This window comes from Acomys russatus, chromosome 17 (genome assembly GCF_903995435.1).
Source record: "Acomys russatus chromosome 17, mAcoRus1.1, whole genome shotgun sequence".
NCBI classification, from domain to species: Eukaryota; Metazoa; Chordata; class Mammalia; order Rodentia; family Muridae; genus Acomys; species Acomys russatus.
Window position 1 is genome coordinate 37,734,738 of NC_067153.1, and position 24,367 is coordinate 37,759,104.

Consider the following 24,367-nt stretch of genomic DNA (forward strand, 5'->3'; position numbering starts at 1 on the left):
ATGTATCTGTGTGTGTTTGCCTATGTATACATCAGTGTGCAGATGTGCTTGTGTCTATGCACATCATTGCACTTGTCTATGAGGTATGTGTGTGGGTGTGTGGGTGTGTGTGTACCTGTACACATATGTGCATGAGCGTATCGTTATGCAAATGCATATGGGTGTATACATCTGTGTGTGTGTTCGTATATGTGTACAGGAGTGTGCAGATGTGCCTGTGGCTATTCACACCACTGCACATGTCTATGAAGCGTGTGAGGTAGGGTCACTGCCATCCAAGACTCCACAGCAGCCACATTCTGGTTGCTCCATGATCTGAAGTCTGCCTTCTGCGACCACCTCCCCACCTCAGCCACAATAATCAGGGCGACTCCTCATGTGGTCTTAGGCATCTCCATTTCCCATTGACCCACAGTGATATCCTGTGCCTCTCAGGGAAGCAGGACCAGGTAGGACATGGGTTGTACTCAAGAAAGCTTAAAAGAGGCAGTGCCCTTACTGTGGAGATAGAGTGGAGCAGAAGGCTTAGGCATGAATGTCACAGGGACTCAGCAGAGCTGGGTAGGGGGAAGGGCAACCTAGGGGAAGTCCACCAGAGCTGAGATGAGCCAGTGTCCAGATGCACGGGCAGTGGGACAATCCCTATCCTGACAATTGCTGGTCCCCTTTACTCCCAGTGCTCAGAGTCCAGGGGAAGAAGGAGATGCTTAACCAGTAAGCAGATGAGGATGGTCCAAAGGGGTCTGTGTGCTGAAGAAAGGAATGACTGTGACAGCCACACAGATGAGACCTCTTAGGAGGAAGTTCTTTGAGAAAGGGACATGTAAGCCACGGTATGGGGGTTATTAGAGATGCGGGATGGCTCCCATAGAAGTCCAGGTGTAGAGAACATTAAGACTAGCATTAAGGTGGGGCACAGGGTGAGCACAGAGTAGCAGCAAGATGATATGGATATTGAACAGGCATCTTGAGCCTCCGTACAGTGAAGGGATACACAACAGATAGGCTGGCCACCTGAGGACAGACAGCAAACACACAGTCCTCCCCAAGATCCTGCTCTTTCTTCGAGTTCCTCTCCTTTTTCTTCCTCCTAGACAGATTCCAGCCTCCTGCTCAGAAGCCTCCTCCAGCTATGCTCAAGTGGCTGTTCACCTAAATCACAGTGTTCCCCCCAGCCCCTCCTTCATGCCCTACCCTTTGGAAGCAGCATCTTCTGCCATTCCCCTCTCTGAGGATCCCAACTGTCAACTCAACCATCTTCAGCTCCTGGTCACAGTGTTCCAGCAAGGCCAGTGTGTGTGGTGTGTCTGCTAGTGTCTGTCAGAGGCCTGGGGCCTGGAAATGACAGTTACTTCCCAGAGCTCCATGTGAAGGTTTAAGGTCACAGCTTGACCCCATGAGGTGTGACAGAGCTACAGCTGACAAGAGTGGATGGACCCCAGGCCCCCATGTATGCTGTTACCTGTTCAACTGCCTCAAGAGTGCCACACAACAGGAGCAAGGCCAAAGTCCCTAGCTATACCTTCAGGCTCTCAGAAATCCTGCCAACTGCACACCCAAGTCATGTGTCTCTGGCAGGCTCTGTCAGCGGCAGGTTTGAAGAGGCGAGCCTCCTTAGAGGCACTCTGAGCTTGGTGTACCAACAAGGCTGGGTCCAGAGGCTTGGCTAAGCTTTTCAGAAGCCTCCAACAGTCAATACCCCAGGACAAGTGAAAGGGACTTGTCTAGCAATGTTCTCCGGCAGGTACTTGTGGCCCATAGGAGGTAATTAGAAGCCCTTTGAGATGTTGGCTCAGAAATGGGAATAATGAGAGTCTTTAGGTCATAGCTGTTCAGGAGACTGCTTCTAGCAGCTCAGCTGCAATGAATTCAGCCAGCTTGGACCCCAAAGTCAGGTTGTCAAACCTGTAGTAGAATTCTTTGCCCCTAAGTGATAGACAAGGCAACCCCAGAGGTCAGGCTGTCCTCAACCACCTAGCCAATACTCTCCTCAGTGGCCCCTTTATTACTCAGGCCTTTATTCTCCACTGTCACTTAGACATTCTCGCCAACTATTCCCAGTACCCACTCTGCTCCTTGCAGGACCATTCTTTGAAACTATGTTATCCAGTGTCTACCTGTCTGTCTATCTACTGAGGCATGAGGGCCATGCAGATGGTTTCCTGGAGAACATAGTAGGAGCTCAATTAATGTGATCAAGCAAGTGGCTAGGATCAGCCTCAGAAAACAGGATGGAAGTTGGGCTCTAGGAGGAACAGGACATGGTGGACACTCACTAATACTCCAGGGATGGTACCAGAGATGGGGTCTCCCACCTTCTATCAGAGTGGGGCAAGGGTTCAAGGCCTGAGCAACTCCTAAGAAGAAGCTTTCTCCAGTGGGAAGGGGTCAGTCAGAGCCTCCACATCCATATTCACCTCTTCTTTTGGCCCCCAGACCTCCACGTAGGCCAGAAGCCTCAGTGCCCCCTTGTCTGTGAATTCATAGAAAACTCATGGGAGGGGCCCTATGCAGAGAGCTATGATACACTTAGCTCTGCCCAGCAAGTCTTCTGTCTAGCCATGACTAAGACTCCACCCACCAACACAGCAAGACATATACGTGTCTGTAGTAGCCAGACAGGCAGCATCTGTCTTCTACACATGAAGGTAGTAGCCACAGATATGCTGGGCAGGGCTGAGGTAGCACTGCCTCCCATTTCCCTGTTGCTCATCCTGCTATTTCTGTCATGGCTTATCAGTGAAGGGTTAACAGGAGCCTGGGGGACTGGTTAGGTACCCTGTGTAAGTTCTGAACCTGCAGCATATGAACATGGAGAGACCCTAGCTCGTGTTACCTATTATAAGTGAGAATTGGAGTCGGGAATATTCCCCCATCACTCAGGGGACTTGTAGACAGGTAGAGGATGGAGAATAGAATTCTGGGAACCCAGTTCTGGAGAGGAGACAGGGCAGGTCTGCCACCTACAGACATAGGATCTCAAAGGACAGGGCTTGATTTAAAAGAGATGAAGTTAGAAGCAGCTGTTTAAACAAGGAAGGTGAAAGTGGGTGCTGGCTAGTAACCCTGGAGACAGCAGGGCAGGGGAGGGCCTATTGGGGGGGGGCATGGCCAGGACTGCTTTCTATCTGCATCCTACCTGTAAGCCAGAGAAGTTACTGCAGAGTCTGGCTGGGTTGATCAGGTGGTCTGAGAACTCTGCTGCGTTCTGCCTAGGACCCTCAGCCTTGTGCATCCTGACCAGCACCGCCACCCAGACACGATATCATGGCCTCATCACTGACAAGTGAAGAATGGGTTGCAGAGACATATTGGCTACGAACAGCATGACTTGGGCCTCCCATCTTCCAAAGGAAGGTGTGGGATTGTCCCTGTTGCACGAGGAGAAAGACACTGGCCAAAGAAGTCAGGCTACTCCTAACTGGTCAACTTTGGAGGCCCCTGCATTGCACCATCATTTTTGGACTCTAAACTCATATGCACATGTGCATCCACAGGGTAATAAGGGGGCTATCCAGGGTCTCCTGTCAGAGTCCATGAACAGTGTCTCAGCTCCCAGCAATTTCTGAACAAATTTGATAAGCCCTGAGTATCCAAAACGTCACCCCTGATGTTCTTCCTAGGCCAGCAGCCTTGGGCTTCTTAGTTCTCAGAGCAGCCACAGTTCTTCTTTCTCCCTCATTGATATTGACTCCCGATCTCTCCGGAAGCTCTGCAGGCCTGATCTTAAAACAGAAAAAAACCCCATCTTGGCTCTTTGAGTGGTTGCCACAATCAACAAGGAAGTCCAGACATCTCTCTGATGTCTGATTACATAAACGCCCAGGAGTGGAATTGCTAGCTAAGTGTTTGTTCATCAGCAGATGAATGGACAAAGAAAATGTTCTGTGCCTGCACAATGGATGGCTGTTCTGCCATCTTAAAAAAAAAAAAGAAAGAAAGAAAGACAAGAAAAGAAAGAAAGAAATCCTGTCACATTTGAGGGGGCAGATGGAGCTGAAGGACATTGTGTTCAATGAAATAAGGCAGACGCAGAGAAACTAACCCCATGTGGCCTCATTCACATGTGGACACCAGACAAGCTCATGTAGAGGTTGAGGGCACAGTGATGACCAGATGCTAGGGAGGAGCCTGGGAGGTTAGTAGAGAAGGCTGGTCAGTGGGCACAGGGTTAGGCAGGAAGGTGTGGCCAAATGGAAGCCATAATTGGCGTTAAGGTTAAGTCCCAAAATAGCCAGAAGAGCAGATGTTACCATCTCCCTACAAAGAAATGACAGGCTTTAGAGATGATGGACGTGTTAATTATCCTGATCTGATAATTGCACAATGTACACATACACCAAAACATCACATCGCATCTCTTAAATTGCTACAATTATTATGTGTTAATTAAAAATAAAATAAATCTCTAGAAGAAGGAAAACACACCCAGGACACTGTGGGAGGGGTGAGATTGGGCGGGGGGAGCAGAGGGAGAAGGGTTTCTCAACACCTGCATCTCACCTGGATCCACAGAAGTGGTGCTTGCCGTGGTCCCTGGCTCTGTATGTGCCCCGACCACACAGGCCAGGCAGAGGGATGGTACTGACCACCTGGAGCCTCCTGCCCTATGCTCATTCTTCTGTGCCAACCGTGCAACCCTGGGCAGGGTTCTGGCCACTCCTTCTGGTGTGGAGCACAGGGTCATCCAGGAATGAAGTGCCAAGCAGAATATGGAGTGAGTGGACATCACTGACTCAAAGCACAGAGGCAACTTTTGCACAGGCAAGAATGCCCGCTACGAGCATGGTTGAGCATATGACCTTGTTGTGTGCTGGAGCATCTTCTGGGTATATTCCAAGGAGTGGAGTAGCTGGGTCTTGAGGAGACCCTATTCCCAGTTTTCTGAGATAGTGCCAGATAGATTTCCAAAGCGGTTGTACAGGTTTGCATTCCCACCAGCAATGAAGGAGTGTTCCTCTTTCTCCATATCCTTGCCAGCATGTGGTGTCACATGAATTTTTGATCTTAGCCATTCTGATGGGTGTAAGATGGAATCTTAGATCTAGCCAATGGACAGGACATTCTCCACAGTTGAGTGGAGAGCAGGGACTAACTTTCACACAAACTCTGGTGCCCCATATTTGACCACGTCCCCTTGATGGGGAGGCCTGGTGACACTCAGAGGAAGGATAGCAGGCTACCAAGAAGAGACCTGATACCCTATGAGTATATACAGGGGGAGGAGGTCCCCCTGAGTCACAGACATAGGGGAGGGGAGTAGTAGGGAAGCAGGAGGGAGGGAGGAATGGGAGGATACAAGGGATAGGATGACAATTTAGATGTAATATGAATAAATTAATTTTAAAAAGAAAAGAAAATCATAAAAAAAATAATGCCTGCGTATACCATCACAGCCTGCCTGTCCTAGCACAGTTTGCAGGTCCTAGCACAGCCTGCAGGTCCTAGCACAGCCTGCAGGTCCTGGCCTTTGAGCTAAGCGGCAACAGGCAGCAGGGACCAGGACATCAGAAGACATTGCTAACATGTGGTCCACGAACCTCGGGAAAGTGACACAACCATGGCAAGTGGCAGATCCATAGCACCCTCATCCCTCCTGCCAGACTCCCAGTGGGACACACGCTACCTTGGAACCAGGGTAGAGCTTCAGAAAATAAGGATTCCAACACTGTGAGGCTTCATCAGGGAAGTCAAGAACCAGGTGAGGAGCAAGCCATGGAGGACCATCTGAGAAGTCTCCAAAACTGCTGCCTATGCTACATCTGTCAGAAGAGGGTGTCTTTCATCTCATCTTCCTAGAGCTAAAAGTGTCATACACACATGCGCGCACACACACACACACACACACACACACACACACACACACACACGCACACGCACACACACATGCACAAATCTGCATGTACACACGTTCACTAAGAGGTGAACATTGGAGATTTTGTGGCAAGAAATAAAAAAACCCGCTTCCAGGACTGTAACATGGCCCTAGCCAGTCTGTCCACTCTGGTCCATTCAGAGTCTTTGAAGTGACATATGAGACACAGCAAGTAAAAAATGAGCAAAAGACATAAAACAATGGTTTGGGGGGACATTAGTATCAGGCAATGGAAAACAGTGCTTAGGAGAGATGGGGAAAAAAAAGAAGAGCCCTAAAATCACACGAGTTGCTGCTTTGAGGTCATTTTCAGGTGCTGACAGAGGGGCTGTCAAAGCTGATCTCTGCCAACTCCCTGAATTAAAGACGTGGATCAGAGGGTCTAGGAGACCAAGAGTGTTACTCACAGGCTAGAAGAACACATGTGAGAGAGAGGTACAGAGAACTCTGAGACCTGAGACCTACAAGAGAGTTTGGTCTTCAACGGATTACTGAAAGCTACACATAGCAGAGCCCAGCAGGATCAGCGGGAACAGTAACCAGAGCTTACCCAGGGCCAGGAGAAGGGCTGTCCCACCACCTTGCCAGCATAGCCTCCCACCCACAGGACACAGTCCACTGCCCCGGCTTGCCTCAGTTCACCCTGACCTGAACACTGGTCTAGTCATACCTGTCAACTCTCCAAAACAGGACTTAAAACAGTAAGGCCTTTCTAAAACAAGCCTTAAGAAGATTTATTGGAACACAAAAATATCCACCAAGCAACGGGATAAAATGTACAGTGTCTAAAATCCACTAAAAAAAAATGACCAGGCATGAAAAGAAGCAGGAAGATGAGGAGCCAAAGCAGACCAGGAAGTGACAAGGGTAACAGGATTAGCAGGCACTAAAGCACTCATTAAAACTGCCTTTCATATGGCCAAAGTAGCAGAGAAACAGAAACATTCTGAAAGGGGGGCATAGAAAATAAGACACTAAACAAAACGTCTAGATGTGGGAACTCTCAAGTCTAAGATGAAATCATAGAGGATGGGGCTGGATGGCAGAGTGGACACCGCAGAAGAAACTACAAAGAGAAAAATATTTAATTTAAAAATTTAGTGGAATATTATTGAAAGGGAATAAACATTTGCCTAATTTGAATATCTGAGCAGAGAGAATGTTCCAAAGTTTCCAAATAGAAATGTAGTCCGTGAGATAGAAAAACGTTAAAAGGGCTCAGGAGACCATCAAGAATAGCAGGTCTTAATCCAGGGGTGCCTGCACAAACTGTTGTACCAACGCATGCAGTAACCCTAAAGCCCCTATTCAGATCTAGCCAATTGACAGCTAATTCTTCATGGTTGTGGGGAGAGCCGGGACTGCCTCTGACATGAGCTCTGGTGCCCCCTGATTTGATCACTTCCCCTTGGTGGAGATGCCCGGCGGCACACAGAGGAAGGGGAAGCAGGCTATCCAGATGAGACCAGATAGGCTGTGGTCATATGGTGGAGGAAGAGGTCCCCTTCTGTCACAGGCCTAGGGGAGGGGGAATACGGTGAAAGAGGGAGGGGGTGTGAATGGGAAGATACAAGCAAGGGGATAACATAAGATGTAACCTGAATAAATTTTGATAAATTAAAAAGAAAAAACTTAAAAAGACACACAAACTCAAGCAGGAATAAAATCACGCCAATGCACCATCAAATTGCTCAATGCCAGTGACAAAGACAAAAGAATTAAAAAAAAAAAAAAAGGATATATTTCACATGGCTGGAGGCAAGAGTGACTGCTGAATGCTCATAAGAAACAATGTAGCAAAGACGATCAGGGAAGCCACAACCTTCCAAGGACCAAAAAGACAAGAGGATCTGCCAACTTGAAAGTCAAAATTGCAGCTGGGCATGGTGGCACACGCTTTTAATCCCAGCACTTGGGAGGCAGAGGCAGTCTATGAGTTCGAGGCCAGCCTGGTCTACAAAATGAGGCTAGGACAGCCAGGACTACACAGAGAGACCCTGTCTTGAAAAACCTAAAAAGAAAAAGTCAAAATTGCCTTTCATAAGCTACAGGCTTCTTCAGTAGCCAGACACGAAGGGCCACCATTTCATAGTGCTGCAGAGCTGGGGACCAAGTCTTTAGCATATGGGCCTTGGAAGAGCCAGGTCATATAGGGTAAATGATACTGAGATGAATGAACATGAAAGCTCTATGGCATGGCCATGTACAGCAGGCTGGGGCCTGGGCCCAGGGCCAGCACTTAGGGCTGTTGCTGGACCATGGTCACTTAGTGTTAAAGGCAGGGCCAAGGTCACTCAGAGCTATCCTAGTGCCAGTGTTTAGTGGGCCACACAAGGCCAAATAGGATCAGTCAGAGATACCATGGGGCTTTCTAGGTATGGCATTCTCCAAGGCCATCATGACACTATGCTGCAGCCCATGAGGGTCAAAGGGCAAGAACTAAAGCCTCTAGTCTGGAGGCTGAAGTCTGGCATGGATGTGGGACTCGCTCCACCTAAGGGCTCTCTAGTGGGCCTGTAGACACCAGACTCTCCTTACGTTTCCCAGGGCTGTCCCTCTGTGTGTCTGTGTTTCTCTGAGCACAGGGGTTAGGACCTCAACCTAGACATTTCCAAGGTGGGCGATTCAGCCCACCTCAGAGGTAACAGGTACAGAAGGCAATCTCACAGGGAGCTCAGACCATCTTAGGTTTGGATGGCCCAGGAGGGAAAAAACATTCTAGTCACTCAGGAAAGGACCTGGAACACCTGCGAGGTCTCAAGGGACCTCCACTGAGAGTTAAGCTGCCCAATGACCTTGGCCCTGGTTCCCAACCACTGACAGCGTAAGGTAAACAAGTCAATAGACAGGTCTGAGAGACCCGGAAGCTGCCCGAGGAGGAAGGGTCCTGGTGTCGCAGCCCACCGTGGTCCGCTCCGCTTTGAAGAAGGTCGTCAGTGTTTACTGGCTCTGCTGTTCCCCAGAGCTGCTCTTTTGTGAGAAGACCGGGTATTAAATGCCACTTGGGGTTTATTTACTCAGCTCTGACAACCAGGAAATCAATGTTGCAACTGAACTTCTGGCAGCGTCTTTTATTAATGCTTTTAATGTCTGACTCTTAACCACTGGGGACTCTCTGCTCAGGGCATGCTTTGTCTGCCCTTGTGAGTGAAAGCTTATGCGTGCACAGGCTGAGCGCATCTCTGCAGCGGAGTGCATAGCCTGAATGCCCGCCTATGTGACCTGGTGTGTTCACATGGGCACAGAACGGGTTCTATGTGCATGCCTTTCTATGTGTTGTTCAGTATGGGTGTTTATATTTACTCATTATAAGGAACCATACTTGTGTGTATGTGTTTGGGTGGATATCCATGTGTGCTCATTTGTAACTACAGGTGTGTGTGTGTATGTGTGTGTGTGCATGCGTGCACATACACTACAGGGAACATATGGCTAAATTGTACATTGCATTTGGACCTATCAATGTAAAGGCAGATGCACAACTATAAACTCTGCTTTAATCTGGGGAGAACAAGGGAGGGAGAAGGAGAACAAGAGAGTGGGAGAGAGAGAGAGGGAGAGAGAGGGAGAGACAGAGACAGAGACACAGAAAGACAGAGAGACAGAGACAGAGAGAGACAGAGACAGAGAAAGACAGAGACATAGAGAGACAGGGACAGAGAGAGACAGAGATACAGACACAGAGAGGCAGAGTGACAGAGATTTGCATCATTTAGGTGCAAAGTGAATATAGTGGGAGGAACTCAAAATCTATCAGCTCTTTCTCCTTGGCCAATGGATTTGAAACAAACCCTGCTGGTGAGTGACATTTCTCATCCCTGGATTTGTCTCCGTATGAGTGCTGTTTATCAATATGACCTGGAAGAACGAACCCATTTAGGGCAGCCTCAGCCTCCGCATTTCATGCAGAAAAGCCCTAAACAGGAGGCTTGGCCAGGACAGCCAGGGTTTGGGCATGGTGGCAGGCTCCCTGAGTCTCACCAATATACAGGACTCTCTATCTGACCTGTCCACAGGACCCAGCGAGGTTATCCAGCCATCCCAGCCAGATGCTTAGGGGCAAGGCTTAGACCTCGCTTCTTCTTCAGAATAGGCAGAGTGCAGTAACCTCTGGTACTACACAATGACCCATCTCCAAAACCAGCCAAGGGCCTAGGGTTTTACCATAAGACTGGGGAACACCACTCAGTCCAAGGTACCTCCTGAATATAGGATCCACCTTCACAGAATCCCAGGCAGTAACTCTGAGCAGCAGGTGACACTTCCTTGAGACCCAAGGAGCAGAATTTACTTGGCTCTCTTTCTTCAAGCCATTCCTCCTACGGTGTCTAGAGTCCTCGGGCTATGCCATACATCACTGCCAAGGCCCTCTGCTCCTTCTGGAGCTGCAGAGCTGCTCACTGTTACTTGGCCTCTCAGAGCTTCGGGGTGGCTATCCTTCACTGTTCTTATTTTTTTTTTTTAAAGTAGTAGTGATAGCTGCTTTTTATTTTGTTGTTTTTTTTATTAATTTATTCATATTACATCTCGATTGTTAGCCCCTCCCCCGTCTCCTCCCATTCCTCCCTCCCTCCCATTTCTCCCCTTCTCCCCTCCCCTATGTCCGTGACCTAGGGAGACCTCCTCCCCCTATACATGCTCTCAGAATATCAAGTCTCTTCTTGGTAACTAGCTATCCTTCCTCTGAGTGCCACCAGGTCTCCCCATCTGGTGCCCCTTCACTGTTCTTATTTTCACATGGCCTAGAAGCTTTTTAAGTCCAGGGGAAGTAAAGAAGGCTGGCAGGTGGAGGTGGCCACTCCTCCACCCCACCCACCTCCTCTGTCCCTTGGGAGTCTTTGCCAGGAGTTGATCAATTGAGCGATGGTCGTTTTCTAGAGCCCCTGAGCCTAATGCAGGTGTCAAGTGTCTGAAAGGTTTCCCAGAGGCCAGCTCCATCAGGGAGATGTCTTCCCTGAGCTGCTTTGACAAACAGATGTCAGTTGCTTGTGATTAGCATGTCATTTGCATGCTAAAGCTTCCTGGTCCATTCAACCCACCTCTTCTCTCTCCAGCCCTCTGCAGCCAGTAGGCCCTGTATCCAACCTTAGTCCTAGCAGCCCCATGAAACAAGCAGGAACTTTCCCTGCTGGTATCTACTAAGCAAGGTGTCTCATCCAGGGAGATCTGGTCTCAAGGGTCCATACTGATTACCCACTAAGGCACATTGTGAGTCTGTCCCATCAGGAGCATGGCAAGCGTTCAATGAATTTGCTAGCTATTGGCCTCCATCAATGATGATGGAGGGCAACCTGGTCCAGAATACTCTGAGGCCCTCCCCATCACTCTGGGCTTAAGCCATACCCCTGCTCTACAAGGGAGTTTGGAGGCTACCTGGGCTGTTAATCTGGTGCCTTCCTGGGCTAAAGCCTCCCTTATGACAGGCTTAGACCTGGCCCTTCCCAGCCTGGCTTACACTTATATGACAGAAAGTGGCCACGCTCAGTTCCATCCAGATACAGGAGACAGGTTTACAGTGCAGGAGCAGGAGTGGGGTGGTGGGCAGATGGTGACAGACTAGAGGGAGCATTGGGCTGTAAGTTTTCTGGATTCACTGCCCCAACCTGCCTCTCAATGAAGATCATTATACTCAGAAGTCCTCTGGGGGACTGTGAAGGAGGGGGGACCTGGTCAGCTATCAGGGGTGATCTGACAGATGAGGCAGAATTCTCATGAGATGCTGGAGGGCATAGCCACTGCCAGGTCAAGTCACCTTAGAAAGGTCAGTGCAGACTTTAATTCAGGGTCAGAATTCATCACCTGCATTGAAACAGCAGCCTCAAGGCTCCTAGTCCTTGTCCAGTAGGGAGAACACAGTTTTCTTTTCATGAATCCAACAGAAATAGGTTTCTTTAAATATGAGCAGGTATAAGCAGGAGACCAGCTTGACTCAGGTGGCTTTGCTGCCTGGACACAGCACAGATTTCCGGAAATATCACAAAACAGGAGTAATTACACTGGACTGTGTTATGCTGATAAAGATCACCTAAGTTGTGCCTGTAACAGAAATTTGGTTCCTAGAATTTTCATAGCTGTATTTCCACACAATTATTTTCATGTAACTGTACAATTAAAACTATTAATTCTAAAGATCCTGTCCTGGGACGGAACCCACAGCTGCACAGGTGTCATAGGTCAAGGATACCAGGCTTAAAGTAAAGTCGATTTGCAAGCAAAGACCTGCAATCACTCAAGGCCTGACTTAAACACACAGACAAGAATAGAAAATATACACCCACTCACAGAACAGGCAGATCAGGCCTCACGGAGGTGTGGCAAGGACATGTGTTGGACTCTCTTCACTGTGACACCTGGGAAAAGCAAAGGGGGCACAGATTAATTTTGGCTCATGGTTCAGTGATTTTGGCACAGTCAGCCAACTCAGATGCTTGGACCCAGTGAAGACAGGCTCAAGGGAGCTAGGGTAAGGTACATCTTTCCAGGACACATCTTCAATGACGTGCTTCCTATAACCAGGCCCCACATCTAGAAGTTTCCATCACCTCTCAGTCATGTGTGATTGCTTACATACTGTTAAGATTTGAGGTGCCCTCCACAAAGCCTGTGAGGTGTCTGTTGACAGCCTGATTCCCAAAACTGCAGTGTTGAGCGAGGGAGCTTGGGCAGGAATGGATCCTGAAGGCTCTGGATTAATCCCTTCATGGAGCCCTAATTTGATGGCTGTTGTCCACTTCCTACTTGGAAGTGATGATTCAAGTCCACATGATGGATGATCCAGATCATCTCAAGGGACAGTTGTTAGAGTCGACCTCCTCCCAAGGCTACAAGCTCCCTGTTGGGTGTGCATGCCTCAGCTCTGAAGTTAATACCTGGCTCACACCCTAGCTACTCTTTCCTTACTGGGAGTGGACACCAGCCACTTGGCTACTCTTGTTCTTGGTACCCCTCCATAAATATTAGTGGGCTCTGAGGGTGATGAGGCTTCCAATGGTTGACAATGAATGCCCCTAAGGAGCTCAGGGGACACAGTGTCACTGCTGGTCTTCTCAGCAGTACAGCTGAAGGCAGATGAATGAGACCAGCATGGATCAAGGTGTACCTCTGTCGCCTCTTTCCTGACCTGAATGATTCAACAACTACAGCCTTCTAAGCTTCTGGACAATCCTCAAACCATAGTTACAAGCCTGGATCAGCCAAAGGTATAAATCCTCAGGCTGGTCACATGGGCCAGTCACAGTATGGGCAGTGGGGGGGCTCTGAGATAAGGTGTAGTCAGTGTTGAACGTGGGACTCAGTGATGCCAAGGGCCTCACTGGCCTTTATATTTCGGGGCAGTTTGTGTAGTTTGGGGTGGTTTATGTCTAGCGGCTATGTCCTTCTGAAGACTCAAGGCAGCTAGCCTGAGCTGAGCCACAACCTTCTGGAAAGTTCAAAAATTTGGCCCTGATCCCTCTCCCTCCAGCTCTGCTCACTCTGCTACCAACACAAGTATCTCTCCATTCTGTTGTGCTGTACACCCCAGAGATGGTCGTCACATTCTCTGGATAACATATGTTGTGCTCTTCAACCACTTACATAGGCATAGGCAGTGCCAGGAAGTTCAGGATGGATGCCTGGGGGTGGGGTGGGGAAGTATGCTGGGCAGAAGGGTGGGAATGCACAGCCCCTTGCACCTGCAACAGCCCCCAAGGTTAGAACACCCCTACTTCCAGGTGAAGGGAAGAGGCCAGGAGCCGAGGCCGACTCAGACTTACTCCACCTGACACCGCAAGATGAGGCCCAGTGGGATCCATCAGGTTCCAGGAATAGGAATGGCCCAGGGTGGTCAGTGTGTTTATAGCTATTCTTAGGGGACTGGGAGATGGTGAAAGAGACAGAGGGACAACATACCTGTCCTCTAGAGCAGGACCCAGGAAGCACCTATGGTCCAGGAGGGCAGTGGGCTGGGCAAGAGGAAACAGCTTTGAGCATCCCCTTCCTCCTCCATCAACTGTGCCAGAGAGAGGCAGGTGACCTGGCTGGCTAACAGTTCACACATGAAAGGTGAGTCATGTTTAAGTTAGATGAAGGCCTCAGGTGGGATTAAATTCAGGAGCTAGGGTTGGAGGGAGCAGCACTGGATACTCCTTGTCACACATTTCCGGCTTCCAGGTTCTTGTTTTACCAATGAGAAAGATAACAAAGGGGATGAGATCTAGAAACAAATTTATTGTAGGTTCATTTAAAAATTCATAGTTAGAGTTAAGAGAGACAGAGGGCAGAGATGTTTAAGCAGAGGGGTCCCCAGGAATGAGATACCATCAGGCTGCTAGTCTGGGGGATTTTTTTCAAAGAGTGATGGCCAAAACTGGGGTGAGACATGAGAAAAAGGAAGAACTGGTCAGCCCAGTTGGTCCAATCATGTCCAGGTGCCTCCTCCTGGTTTTGGTGTCATTCTCCCATACAACTATCAGGAAGGGGTGAGAGACAACGAGGAATCAGAAACAGGAACTCTCTCCTGGTGTCCCTGGCCTCCAGAAGAACATCATCAGAGCTGCTGCTTTGGGGTCCCTGCCCTACCTGAACAATCTCCATTTCATGTTCTCATCCCAGTATTTTGTTCCACATGCCTGATTCTGAGAACCATGACTCCAAGACCACACTGAATGATGACTTCCTACTTCCTCAACTGGTCCTGCAGGAGGCTAGGCTCAGAGCATCATATAAGCAAGTTGGTTGGGCCTGCATGAAGCTGGGAGCACATCAGATTTATCCTCAGGTCCTGAGTGATACCTGCAGTAAGAAGACAGCAAGCAGGGGTGGAAACCTGTCTGGACACACTTGTACAAGGGCTTCTGCACCCAAATTGGGAGCACCCGGCCACCACCTGACTAGCATGACATGTTATCTCTATGTGTCAAAGTACCTGCCTAGAAATAACAAGACAAAACAGAGGCAGGATATGTTTGTGGCCATCTCAACATGAGGAGTAGAACTGGTTAGTTTTTTGTCAACATGACACAAACTAGAGTCATCTAGGAAGAAAGGACCTCAACGGAGAAGATGTCTCCATCAGATTGGCCTGTAGGCACGCCTGAGAGTCGTTTTCTTGATTAATACTGATGTGAGAGGTACAACCCACTGTGCATAGTTTTATATTTTTCTTTTCTAATCTGTATTTTTTTTTTTGCCTTATTGCACTAGCTAAAATTCTTATTACTGTGTTGAATAAAAGTTATAAAAATAGAAATCCCTACTTTGTTAGATTGGGGGGGGAGTATTTTATTTTCACTATTGACTCAATGGTAATGATGCATGCTAATATTTTTTCTCAAGTTGAAAAGTTCTCCTCTGCCCCTGCTCCAAGAGGATTTTTTAAAAATCATGCATGAAGACTGGATTTTGGCAAATGACTCCACATCTGTTGGCATTATCTCACCTTTTCTTCCTTAACATGTTAATATCGTGGACTTTATTGCTTGCTTTTTAAAATATTAATTTGACCTAACATCCGAGCATTAAAACCCCATAGGTCATGGTTTATAATTCTTTTTATGTTCTGCTTAATTCTGTTAGATTTGTATTTCATAAGGAATTTCATATCTACAGTCACGAGGAACAACAGCCTATGGTTTTCTTTTTGTGTTATGTTTCTGGTTTGGGTAATAATAGCTTCATAAAATGAACTAGCAAGTATTCCCACCTGTGCTGTTTTCTGGAAGAGATTATGGGCTATTGGCATTAATTCTATTTTAAGCATTTGGTAGAATTCTCCGCTGAAACCATCAGAGTCTGTATATTTCTTTGGGGGAAGTGTTTAAGTTATGAATTCAATTTCTCTAATGGTCATAAGATTATTCAAATGATCTGTGCCAGAAAGGGTGAGTTCTGGCCATTGATGTTTTTCAAGGCACCGAACCTTTCACCTGAATTGTCAGACGTCTGCGTGTAGAGTTGTTCCCACAGCCTCCTACCCTCCTTCTGATGTCTGCACTGTGTCTTGTGGTTTTGGTGATGTGGGTTCTCTTTAATTCTGCTATTCTTTTATAGTTTTGTCAGTTTTACTAATCTTTCCAAGGAGCCAGCTATTTCTTCTCTGTTTTTCTATTTCAAACAGCACAGATTTGGGTTTTTGTCTTTGTCTCGATCTCCTTTTGTTTGCTTTTGGTGCATTTTGCTTTTCATCCTCTAGGTATTTATCTGGACAGAACATTTCAGAACATTGCATTCTCATTCAATTCTTTCATTATTTCTAATGTCCTCTAGCATTCCTTCCCTGACAAAAGTTTCCCACAGTCTAGAGAGTCCCCAGTCATCTTCCTGACGGTGACTTCTAGGTTACCTCCACATTGTGGATGCCATACTCTGTGACTTAGAGTCGTTTAAGGTTAGTGAGGTCTGTTATGTGCTGAGAACACAGTCAATGAAAGTATGTGTTTATGGCACTTAAACTGAGCTCACCTTCTGCCTGATCTGCTGGCAGGTTCTGCAAAGAATGATTCAACCCACCTGCTGCTGCTGCTGCTGCTGCTGCTGCTGCTGCTGCTGCTGCTGCTGCATTCTCCATCCTTGTTCATGTCACATCTGGTGGTTCTACCGACAGTTGAGAAGGGATATTGAATTCCTCAGTGACTATGATGGTTCTGTTGATTTGTCTGTTAGCACTGTCAGGTTTTGCTTTACCCCACACACCCACTGCTACTGTGTTGCTTGGTGCATAGAAGTTAAGAATTGCTACAACTTTGTGGTTGCACCTTTTATCATATCATGCTGTCCCTCTCCATCCTGGTTAAATCTATTTAAAATAAGGCTTACTTTACCTGGGAGCCATGCATCTGATTGGCTTTCTTGTGGTTAGTTGGGATGACGTATCACTTTTTAAATTTAAATTTATTTTTAAAATTGTATTCACTTTACATCCCAATGGTAGCACCCCTGCCTCACCTCCTCCCGGTCCCACCCTTGCTCCTTCTACCCCCATATTCCCTTTCCCTAGTCTTCAGAGATGGGGAACCCTCACTCCCCTATCAACTTACCCAAGCCTACCAAGTCTCATTAGGACTGATTGTATGTTCTTCCTCTGTGGCTTGGTAAAGCACCTCACCAGGGGGAAGTGATTGAAAACTCCACTCAGCAGGAAATTGAGGTAGAAGCTGGGAGTCACAGGCAAACTTAGGGCAGAGGGGAGGGAGTCTTATGGAAGAGTCATGGATAAAGGAACCCAGAAGGGACAGGAGCTCTACAAGAAGACCAACAGAGCTGACAAATAAATAATGGGCCTGGGGGCGGGGGTGAGGGTAACTGACGCACCAAAAAAGGACCCATGCCCCCTGATCAGATGCAGTCAATAGTCAGCTCAGGCTCCATAGGGGTCCCCTAATAAGGGGAGCAGGGTCCTCCCTGCCATGGACTCTGTTGCTTGCTCTTTGAGGTGTCACTTTTTATCTTTTCATTTCCAGTGCCCCAGTGTTTCTTATGGCTCCTGAGAGGCGATGCTCCTGTTTCTGCTAGAACAGGGAGAGAAATACAGCATTTCACTAGATCTCCTGTGACCACAGTGGGAACAGCCTAGTCGTTGAGTGTTGGTGAACATCCTGATTCTCCAGGCCCCCTAGAACACCACCTCAGTGGGGAGAGTGAGAGGCACCTTGTCATTTCTACGTGGTTGTGTAATTCCAGCCTTGACAGGTTAGGACTCATGGCCAGCCACGGGAGTAAGTCAGTGGTTTACTCTTCCCACATGGCTGTGTGACCTCACCCACTAGGTGTCAGAGGTTTCATGCCATCTGTCATAGGTAGACGACCAGGTTCCTTGCTCAGTGTGATATGCTAAGGCTAAGGCCACGGTTTTCCTTGGTACTTGGCTGGAGTGTAGAACTACTGTTATTTAGTGGCGCGCTGTCTTACAAGGCTGCCTTTTTCTGATGGTTTGGCCGAAGGTGGTCACTTTGTTGGGTTTGCTTGGTCTGTCACCTTGCTCTTCTTAGCTTATGGGCTTTTCAGGGCTAAGATTGGAATACATGAAGCTGACTGAGGAAACCCACTGAAGCCACTGGTGTGGCCTGCCCTAGGTGCCACGGTCTTTCTATCCTGTCCTCTCTGCTCCCCTTTTTATAGTGTCCTTTGTTTTATTTTGTATACAATATCAGTTGTATATAGTCAGGGAAACCAGAAAATGCATGTCTTCTCTGTTTTCCCTCAAGATAAATTCATTTGCTTTTAACCCAAAGAATGAGGGGAGGGGGTGTCACTTGTTTCAGCACATCAGAAGGGTCTAAAAATAGTACAGATGTCACTCATGTCACATTACATCAAAAAAAAAAAAATCCCCGTGTGACCACAGAGCACAGCACAGAGGATGTCACACTGCATAGATGGGGCCTTGCATTGAGAATGTGCTTACTCTAAACCAGTGGTTTTCAACCTTCCTAATGCTGAGACCCTTTAATACACTTCCTCATGTTGTGGCAACTGCCAACGACAAAACTATTTCACTGCTACCTCATAATTTTGCTACTGATATGACTCATAATGCAAATATTGTGGGGACAGAGGTCTCCCAAGGGGGCTGCAGCCCACAGGTTGAGAACCATTGCTCTAAGCAGTCTTCTTGCTGAGTAAGTGGTTTGAATGGACATGTGGAATGCACATAGTAACACACTATGTACAGCTCTGGGTAGCAGCCTTTGAGAACTGACTGGTTCTATGATCACAGACCCATTTACCAACAACCTAAGGAATCATGAAGTAGATTCTCCCCAGTGAAGTCTTCAACTGAGGAAAGGCCCATGAGTCCCAGCAGAGGACCCAGTCATCCATCAATGGATGAAGACAAAGCTGTTTCCAAGGTGATAGTGTTAGAAGGCATTGGCCCCAGGATGCGGTGCTTGGAGTGGGAGTGATGCCCACATGGTACAGAAGGCCTGAGAAGCTCAACTGTTTCTGACTATGTGAGGACCCAGAAGGAAAACAACTGGGATGAACAGATCCCCGTGGCCACTCAATCTCCACCTCCCAGCTACCAGAACTGTGAGAAATACGTGCCTCTGTGTGTGTGTGTGTGTGTGTGTGTGTGTGTGTGCGCGCGCGTGTATGTGTGTGTGTGTGTGTGTGTAAGACACCCAGTAACTGAATAATGAGTACACATCGCTCTGCTATACCGAATTCATGGACACTCGGTGTGCAGATGGACAGCATTGCCTAAGAACTCCCACAGATCCCCACTCCTTCAGAGTGTAGCTCCCTTCCTAGTTGGTGCACAGGCTCTTCTTGGCCAAGTTCTAGATGAAAGCCCTATCCTCATGGCTACCCTCCCTTCTCCAGAGACTACCCTAACCCATAGCTCTTATGCCTGTAAGTGTAAGGGGCTACATACACACGCACACACACACACACACACAGAGAGAGAGAGAGAGAGAGAGAGAGAGAGAGAGAGAGAGAGAGAGAGAGAGAGAGAGAGAGAGAGAGAGAGAGAGAGAGAGAGAGAGAGAGAGAGAGAAAGAGAGAAGGGGGTACTTTAAGCTTCGCCCACCAGCTACACTTGATAGCGTCCATCTTAGATTTTCTGCCAGGCATCCAGGCTGGAGCAGCACCCCTCTGCACAGCACAGTTCATCCTACACATGACTTCCCATCTCTCCATCTTTCCTGGAAGTCTTAACTTTTGGTATTGCATAAGAGAATGAGTAAGCAAACTCACTGAAATACTTGAATATGGCAATAAGGTGTGAGGCAGGAGATGGGCAGTTAGCAACTAATGGACGACAGAGGAAATCTGTGGGATGGATGAGGGCAATGTTGGTTCAAACATGTCAGTGTGTTTGATGACACTAAAGCATATGCTTCAGATGGCTGAGGCAGTATTAGGGATTGCATGTAAAATGTACCCCACAGGATCACATGACTATACACTCAGTCCCCAGCTAGTGGCACCATTTTAGAGAGTGTGGAACCTGTGAGAGGTGAGGGCTAGCTGAAGGACACAGGTCAGTAGGAATGAGCTTGGAGATTTATAACTCTGCCCTAGTCTCTGTCGTGTCTCTCATTCCTGGTCTACTGAGCTGCTAACAAGCAGTATCATGGTCCCACTGCCAGAAAACCAGCCATCGCCATGCCTCTCCGACCATGACAAACTGTAGCACTTCAGACTATGAGCCAAAATGAGTTATTTCTCAGGTAAGCTCTTTATTGTTGGATAGTTGGTCACAGGAAAGAAAAAGGGAGCTAATATAAGCAGTAAGTCTTGTATTGTTTCTATTTTACCACAATACAAAGTCTTAAAAAATTATACTGAAAAGCACTTGAGAATCAAAAAGGGATTTTAAATGCATAATACATCATCAGACTCATTAATTCTATTTATAGCAATCTATTCTGAAAATAATGATTCCTTAGAGTTAGTGGATCTACAGAGTTCAGAGAAGCAATATGTATTCCAGAAACGACAGAAATAATTTGTTTGTTAAACAGAAGTGTTAAACGCATTATAACTCACGTGTTCCAGAATGCTTGTAATTCCTTAGAATACTTATGTGAGAAATATAAAATCAATATTTTCTTATGTTATAATAATCACCAAGAAAAGTAGGAACCAGATTTTAAATAACAACCCTAAAAATATCATTATGTTCCTAAAACAAAACAGTCATAGAAGCACCGTGTTCCTGCCTGGACTTGGAAAGTTTGGTGTATTGGTGACACCCTTTGTGGATGGTTTTTAAAAAGTTCACATATGGTTTTTTTTTAAACCAGAACAATTACTTTATGACTGATTGACATCCTCAAGATAAACTGGATGCTACAACAGCTGCCCTCTTGGGTTTAGGTGTTGTTCCTTCACGAAATTCATGGCTGAATCTGCAGTAGACAATTTTTAGGTGTCTCATCCTCCCAGTCCCGGATGTGTTTAGTCTCTTAGCCTTGGCATTCCAGTTATACTTTCTCTTGCACTTGGCAGGGCAGCCCCATTTGCCACAGGTGGACTTCTGAAGGTGGTGGGCCTTAGAGCCACAGCGATGGTACAGCGTGTGCGTCTTACTGCGACACTTTCCAAAGGAGGCCGTTCCTTTTGTCATCTTGCTTCTGCCACAGAGGCCAAAGAGCCTGGAAGAGCTATATAGGTATTTTAAATGTTATAGGAAGAGAGGGATGGAGAAGAAGGAAGAGACCATCCATCAACGGAGGTGTCCACAAGCCCAAGTGCGTGGTGGTGGCAGTGGCTAAGATTGGTGACAGTACACGAGTCCAAAGAGAAAGCAGCACAGACTGAGCACTGGCTGTGTGCACACCCTGTAGTCATGTGCCACTGGAGGTGAGCTTTGCCCGAGTCTCTCCTTCCTGAATGCAGAGGCTTCTGGGAAGCGGATTTTTGACATTTTGGTGGAAAAGAAAGTGGCCAAGTCTCATCCATTCTGAAACAAGCCAATCATTGCAACACTTGCTGAAAGCCAGTCTCTGCTGTTGCTGCTGTGGGGACTCCTGTGTGACAGAAGCCTCTAGGGAGGCTGTGGGCCCACAAGGTCCCACCTCCCAGCTACCTGCTGCGTGCTGCACCTCTGCCCCAGGTCTCTGCCACTCTGTCCTTCCAGCCTGAGTGGCAAAGAAGAATGCCCATAACAGGCACTGAAATCTAAGCTCGTACATGATGAGGAGCTCTATGACATGGCTCTGGGTCATGACTTATCAAATACGGCCTCAAAAGCACAGACAAAAGCTAATCTAAAAAGGCAGGACCACAGCAAATGAAAATACTTTGCTGCAGCCAGAAAACAGGCAACCGTTTAAGAGCCCCATGCACTGGAAGAAAAGGCCCGTAGACAGACCCTACCAGACTTCTGCTAAAGGGATAAAGGTCAGAAAACCAGCAAGCTATGCACGGGTCTCCTCCAAGCTAGAGCTAATAACTTGACTTTTACATGAGTATGGAACCTAAATAATTTCCCAAAGAGGGCAGAAAGGTGCCACAGCATGAAAGGAGCGTATGTCACTAAGCATCAGGGAGATGTCCTTGCATACCTGTCGCAATGGCGAGTCTCAAAAGGCCCCAATAGCACATGGAAATGGGGACACTAGTCACATCTTGGGTGCAGGTGGAAGTGGTGCAGCCACAGGGGAGAACAGCTATTGGAATCGCCAAGTCACCCAACAACCCAACCTGGGATGCACATCCAAAGAAAACGAAATCATCATCAGGAAGAGAGGACACCCCCAGTGTCAACAGCAGCACCCCTGACAGTATGACGGATGAGGCAAGGGGCTGAACCAACAGAAGGTCTGGGTCACAGGTACCGTGGGCCACTATGCAGCCATGAACAGGGCGCAGTCCTCCCACTTGCTCCAGCATGGATGAAGCTGGAAGGTCAAGTGCAAAGCTGGGTCTGGGAAGGTAAATAGTGTTAGATTCACTCCTGTGATAAATCTGTAAGAGTCAGACCCTGAGAAGCAGAAAGTAGGATGGCAGGCACTGGGGTGCTGGGGAGAGGGAATAAAAGTGTTGGTCAAAAGAAAGTTTTCATTATATAATTTAAGAAGTCCTAGAGATCAGGGCATAGCACAACGCATCCAGCTGACGACACTACACTATGCTGTATGCTTTGAATTTCACTAAGAGGATAAATAGATCAGATTAAGTGTTCTTATCATAAAAAAGGCAATAAAAATAAGCATAAAGGAAGAAGCCTGGGGGTGATGGGTTTGTGGGTGTGCCATAGCAATGGTTTCCTCTGGTGCACACTTACCTGCAAACTCATCAAATTGAGCACATTAGCCATGCACAGCCTTGGTACTCAATGACACCTCAGTAAATTTTGAAAAGATGCGCCAAGCAACATGCAATGATCTATGAACAGAGCCACCTCTGGAGAGCAGGATCACACACTTCTTGCCTTCCTTGAATTTCACACAACAAGCGTGCACTAATTTCCTAATAAAAGCTACATTACATTAAAGAAAAAAAAAAAAAAGACATGCTTTCATAGGGGAGTGAGGCCGCCCTTGCAGATTCACAGGTGAGACCATTCCTACCTGAGAGGTTTTACATGAACAATGTGAACTAAACTGTTTTAGGCCTGGTCTCAGCAGGCTGGGGACAGGCTGTCTCCTGCACACACTGCCCATACAGTTTGTGGATGATACAGACAACAGGGCCACTGTTAAGCCCCAACGGTTGGTGGAGGCTCAGCATCCCCAAGGGCAAGAAATGGGACAGTAGAAGAGACCAGGATACCGGTGCACCCCCAGGAAGGACCACAGGTGGTAGTTAGGCCCATGCAAGGAAGACTTGAGACCCTAACATGCCAACTCCTCCCAAAGTCTCAAGTGCTCACACTGTACCTGCTAGCTAATCACAAGGTGAGAGAGGGGAACGGAGGCCCAGAAAGTGGTGAGGTGTCAGAAGTGGAGAAGGATGTGTCCTGGCAGAAGTTGACACTGAAGAGGTGACAATGACCGGCCCATGAGCTCTTGGGGTTCAGATGACCCTAGTGGGCAAGACTGGCTCAGAAATTGTTCCGTTTGCACACAGGAAGTGTGACAGTGAGTGGGGCATTCCAGGCACTCTTCAACGGGTGCTGTGGCAAACGCCTCCCACTATTTGGCCCTTCCTTTGTGAAAGGCACACACACATAAGTCTCATTCCAGAAGCCAAGGGCAAAGCTTTCAGAAGAAAATGGCTGACCGACATGTCTTCACAAACTCGAGATAAGAAGGGATAAGTCAAAGTTACACAAGCTCTAGAAAGCCTATGGCCTTCAAAGGAGAGGTACTCAGACTACGTTAAAATTAAAACATCTACACGAAAGCCCCATGAAGGAAGGACACAAGCTTACGGCCTGGAGTAGATGCAACACTGCCTGAAGCATAGTAAGGTCAGAAGAACAGAAGGGCCAATAACACTGAAGCAGAGATAAGAAGATGAGATAACAGCATTCCCAGCCGAAGAAAAGTAAATGACAGTACACAGTGAACTGGTCCAGTCGACTCCATCAGCTAGGAAATGAAATTAAACTACCAGCAGGCCTTCAACACCCATGACATGAACAGAACCTACAGGGCCAGTGACATCAGCTAGTGAGGACAGGGTCTCATCAGCATGAGCAAGGGTGAGAGGCCCAGTACTCACCTTACAGAGCTAAAAGGAGTCTGAGGACTCAGACTCCTTCCAGGCTTACTCTATCTGACTGGAAAAGTTCACCCCAAATTACACCAGGATACACTGGTGTGCATAAGGGCCCATGTGGCTAGAATATACACAGGATCCCTGACTTGGGGGAAATGCAACTTAGACTCCCTGCACATAGGAAAGGAGCCGCATACACACAGCAGGCGCCACTCTTCCACGGTCAGAAGAACAGAGCAAGAAGGAGCCAAGGGAGAGAGAGTCAAGGGAGTGCTGTGCCACTGGGCTAAGAGGCACAGAGGGTTGTGATGGACTTATGGAGATATGGCCCCATTGCACCTCGCTCGCTCACAAGTAGTAAGGAGACAAAAAGGGACCTGCAGCCGAAGGCTTCTGATG

The 24,367-nt window shown here is 47.6% G+C and overlaps 2 protein-coding genes across 2 annotated transcripts in view; one reads left to right on the top strand and one right to left on the bottom strand.

Moving 5' to 3' along the window:
• The window catches only part of Ptp4a3 (protein tyrosine phosphatase 4A3), a 759,824-nt gene that overhangs the window by 460,385 nt on the left and 275,072 nt on the right, over window positions 1–24,367 (top strand). The window lies entirely within an intron of this gene.
• LOC127201276 (60S ribosomal protein L37-like) lies at window positions 20,634–21,057 on the bottom strand. The gene has a single exon (XM_051159723.1). It carries the CDS (start codon window positions 20,925–20,927, stop codon window positions 20,634–20,636), a length of 294 nt encoding a protein of 97 aa, XP_051015680.1. The 5' UTR covers window positions 20,928–21,057.

Excerpts from the sequence above, each read along its gene's own strand:
- LOC127201276 (XM_051159723.1), bottom strand. The coding sequence starts at position 20,927 with ATGACAAAAGGAACGGCCTCCTTTGGAAAGTGTCGCAGTAAGACGCAC.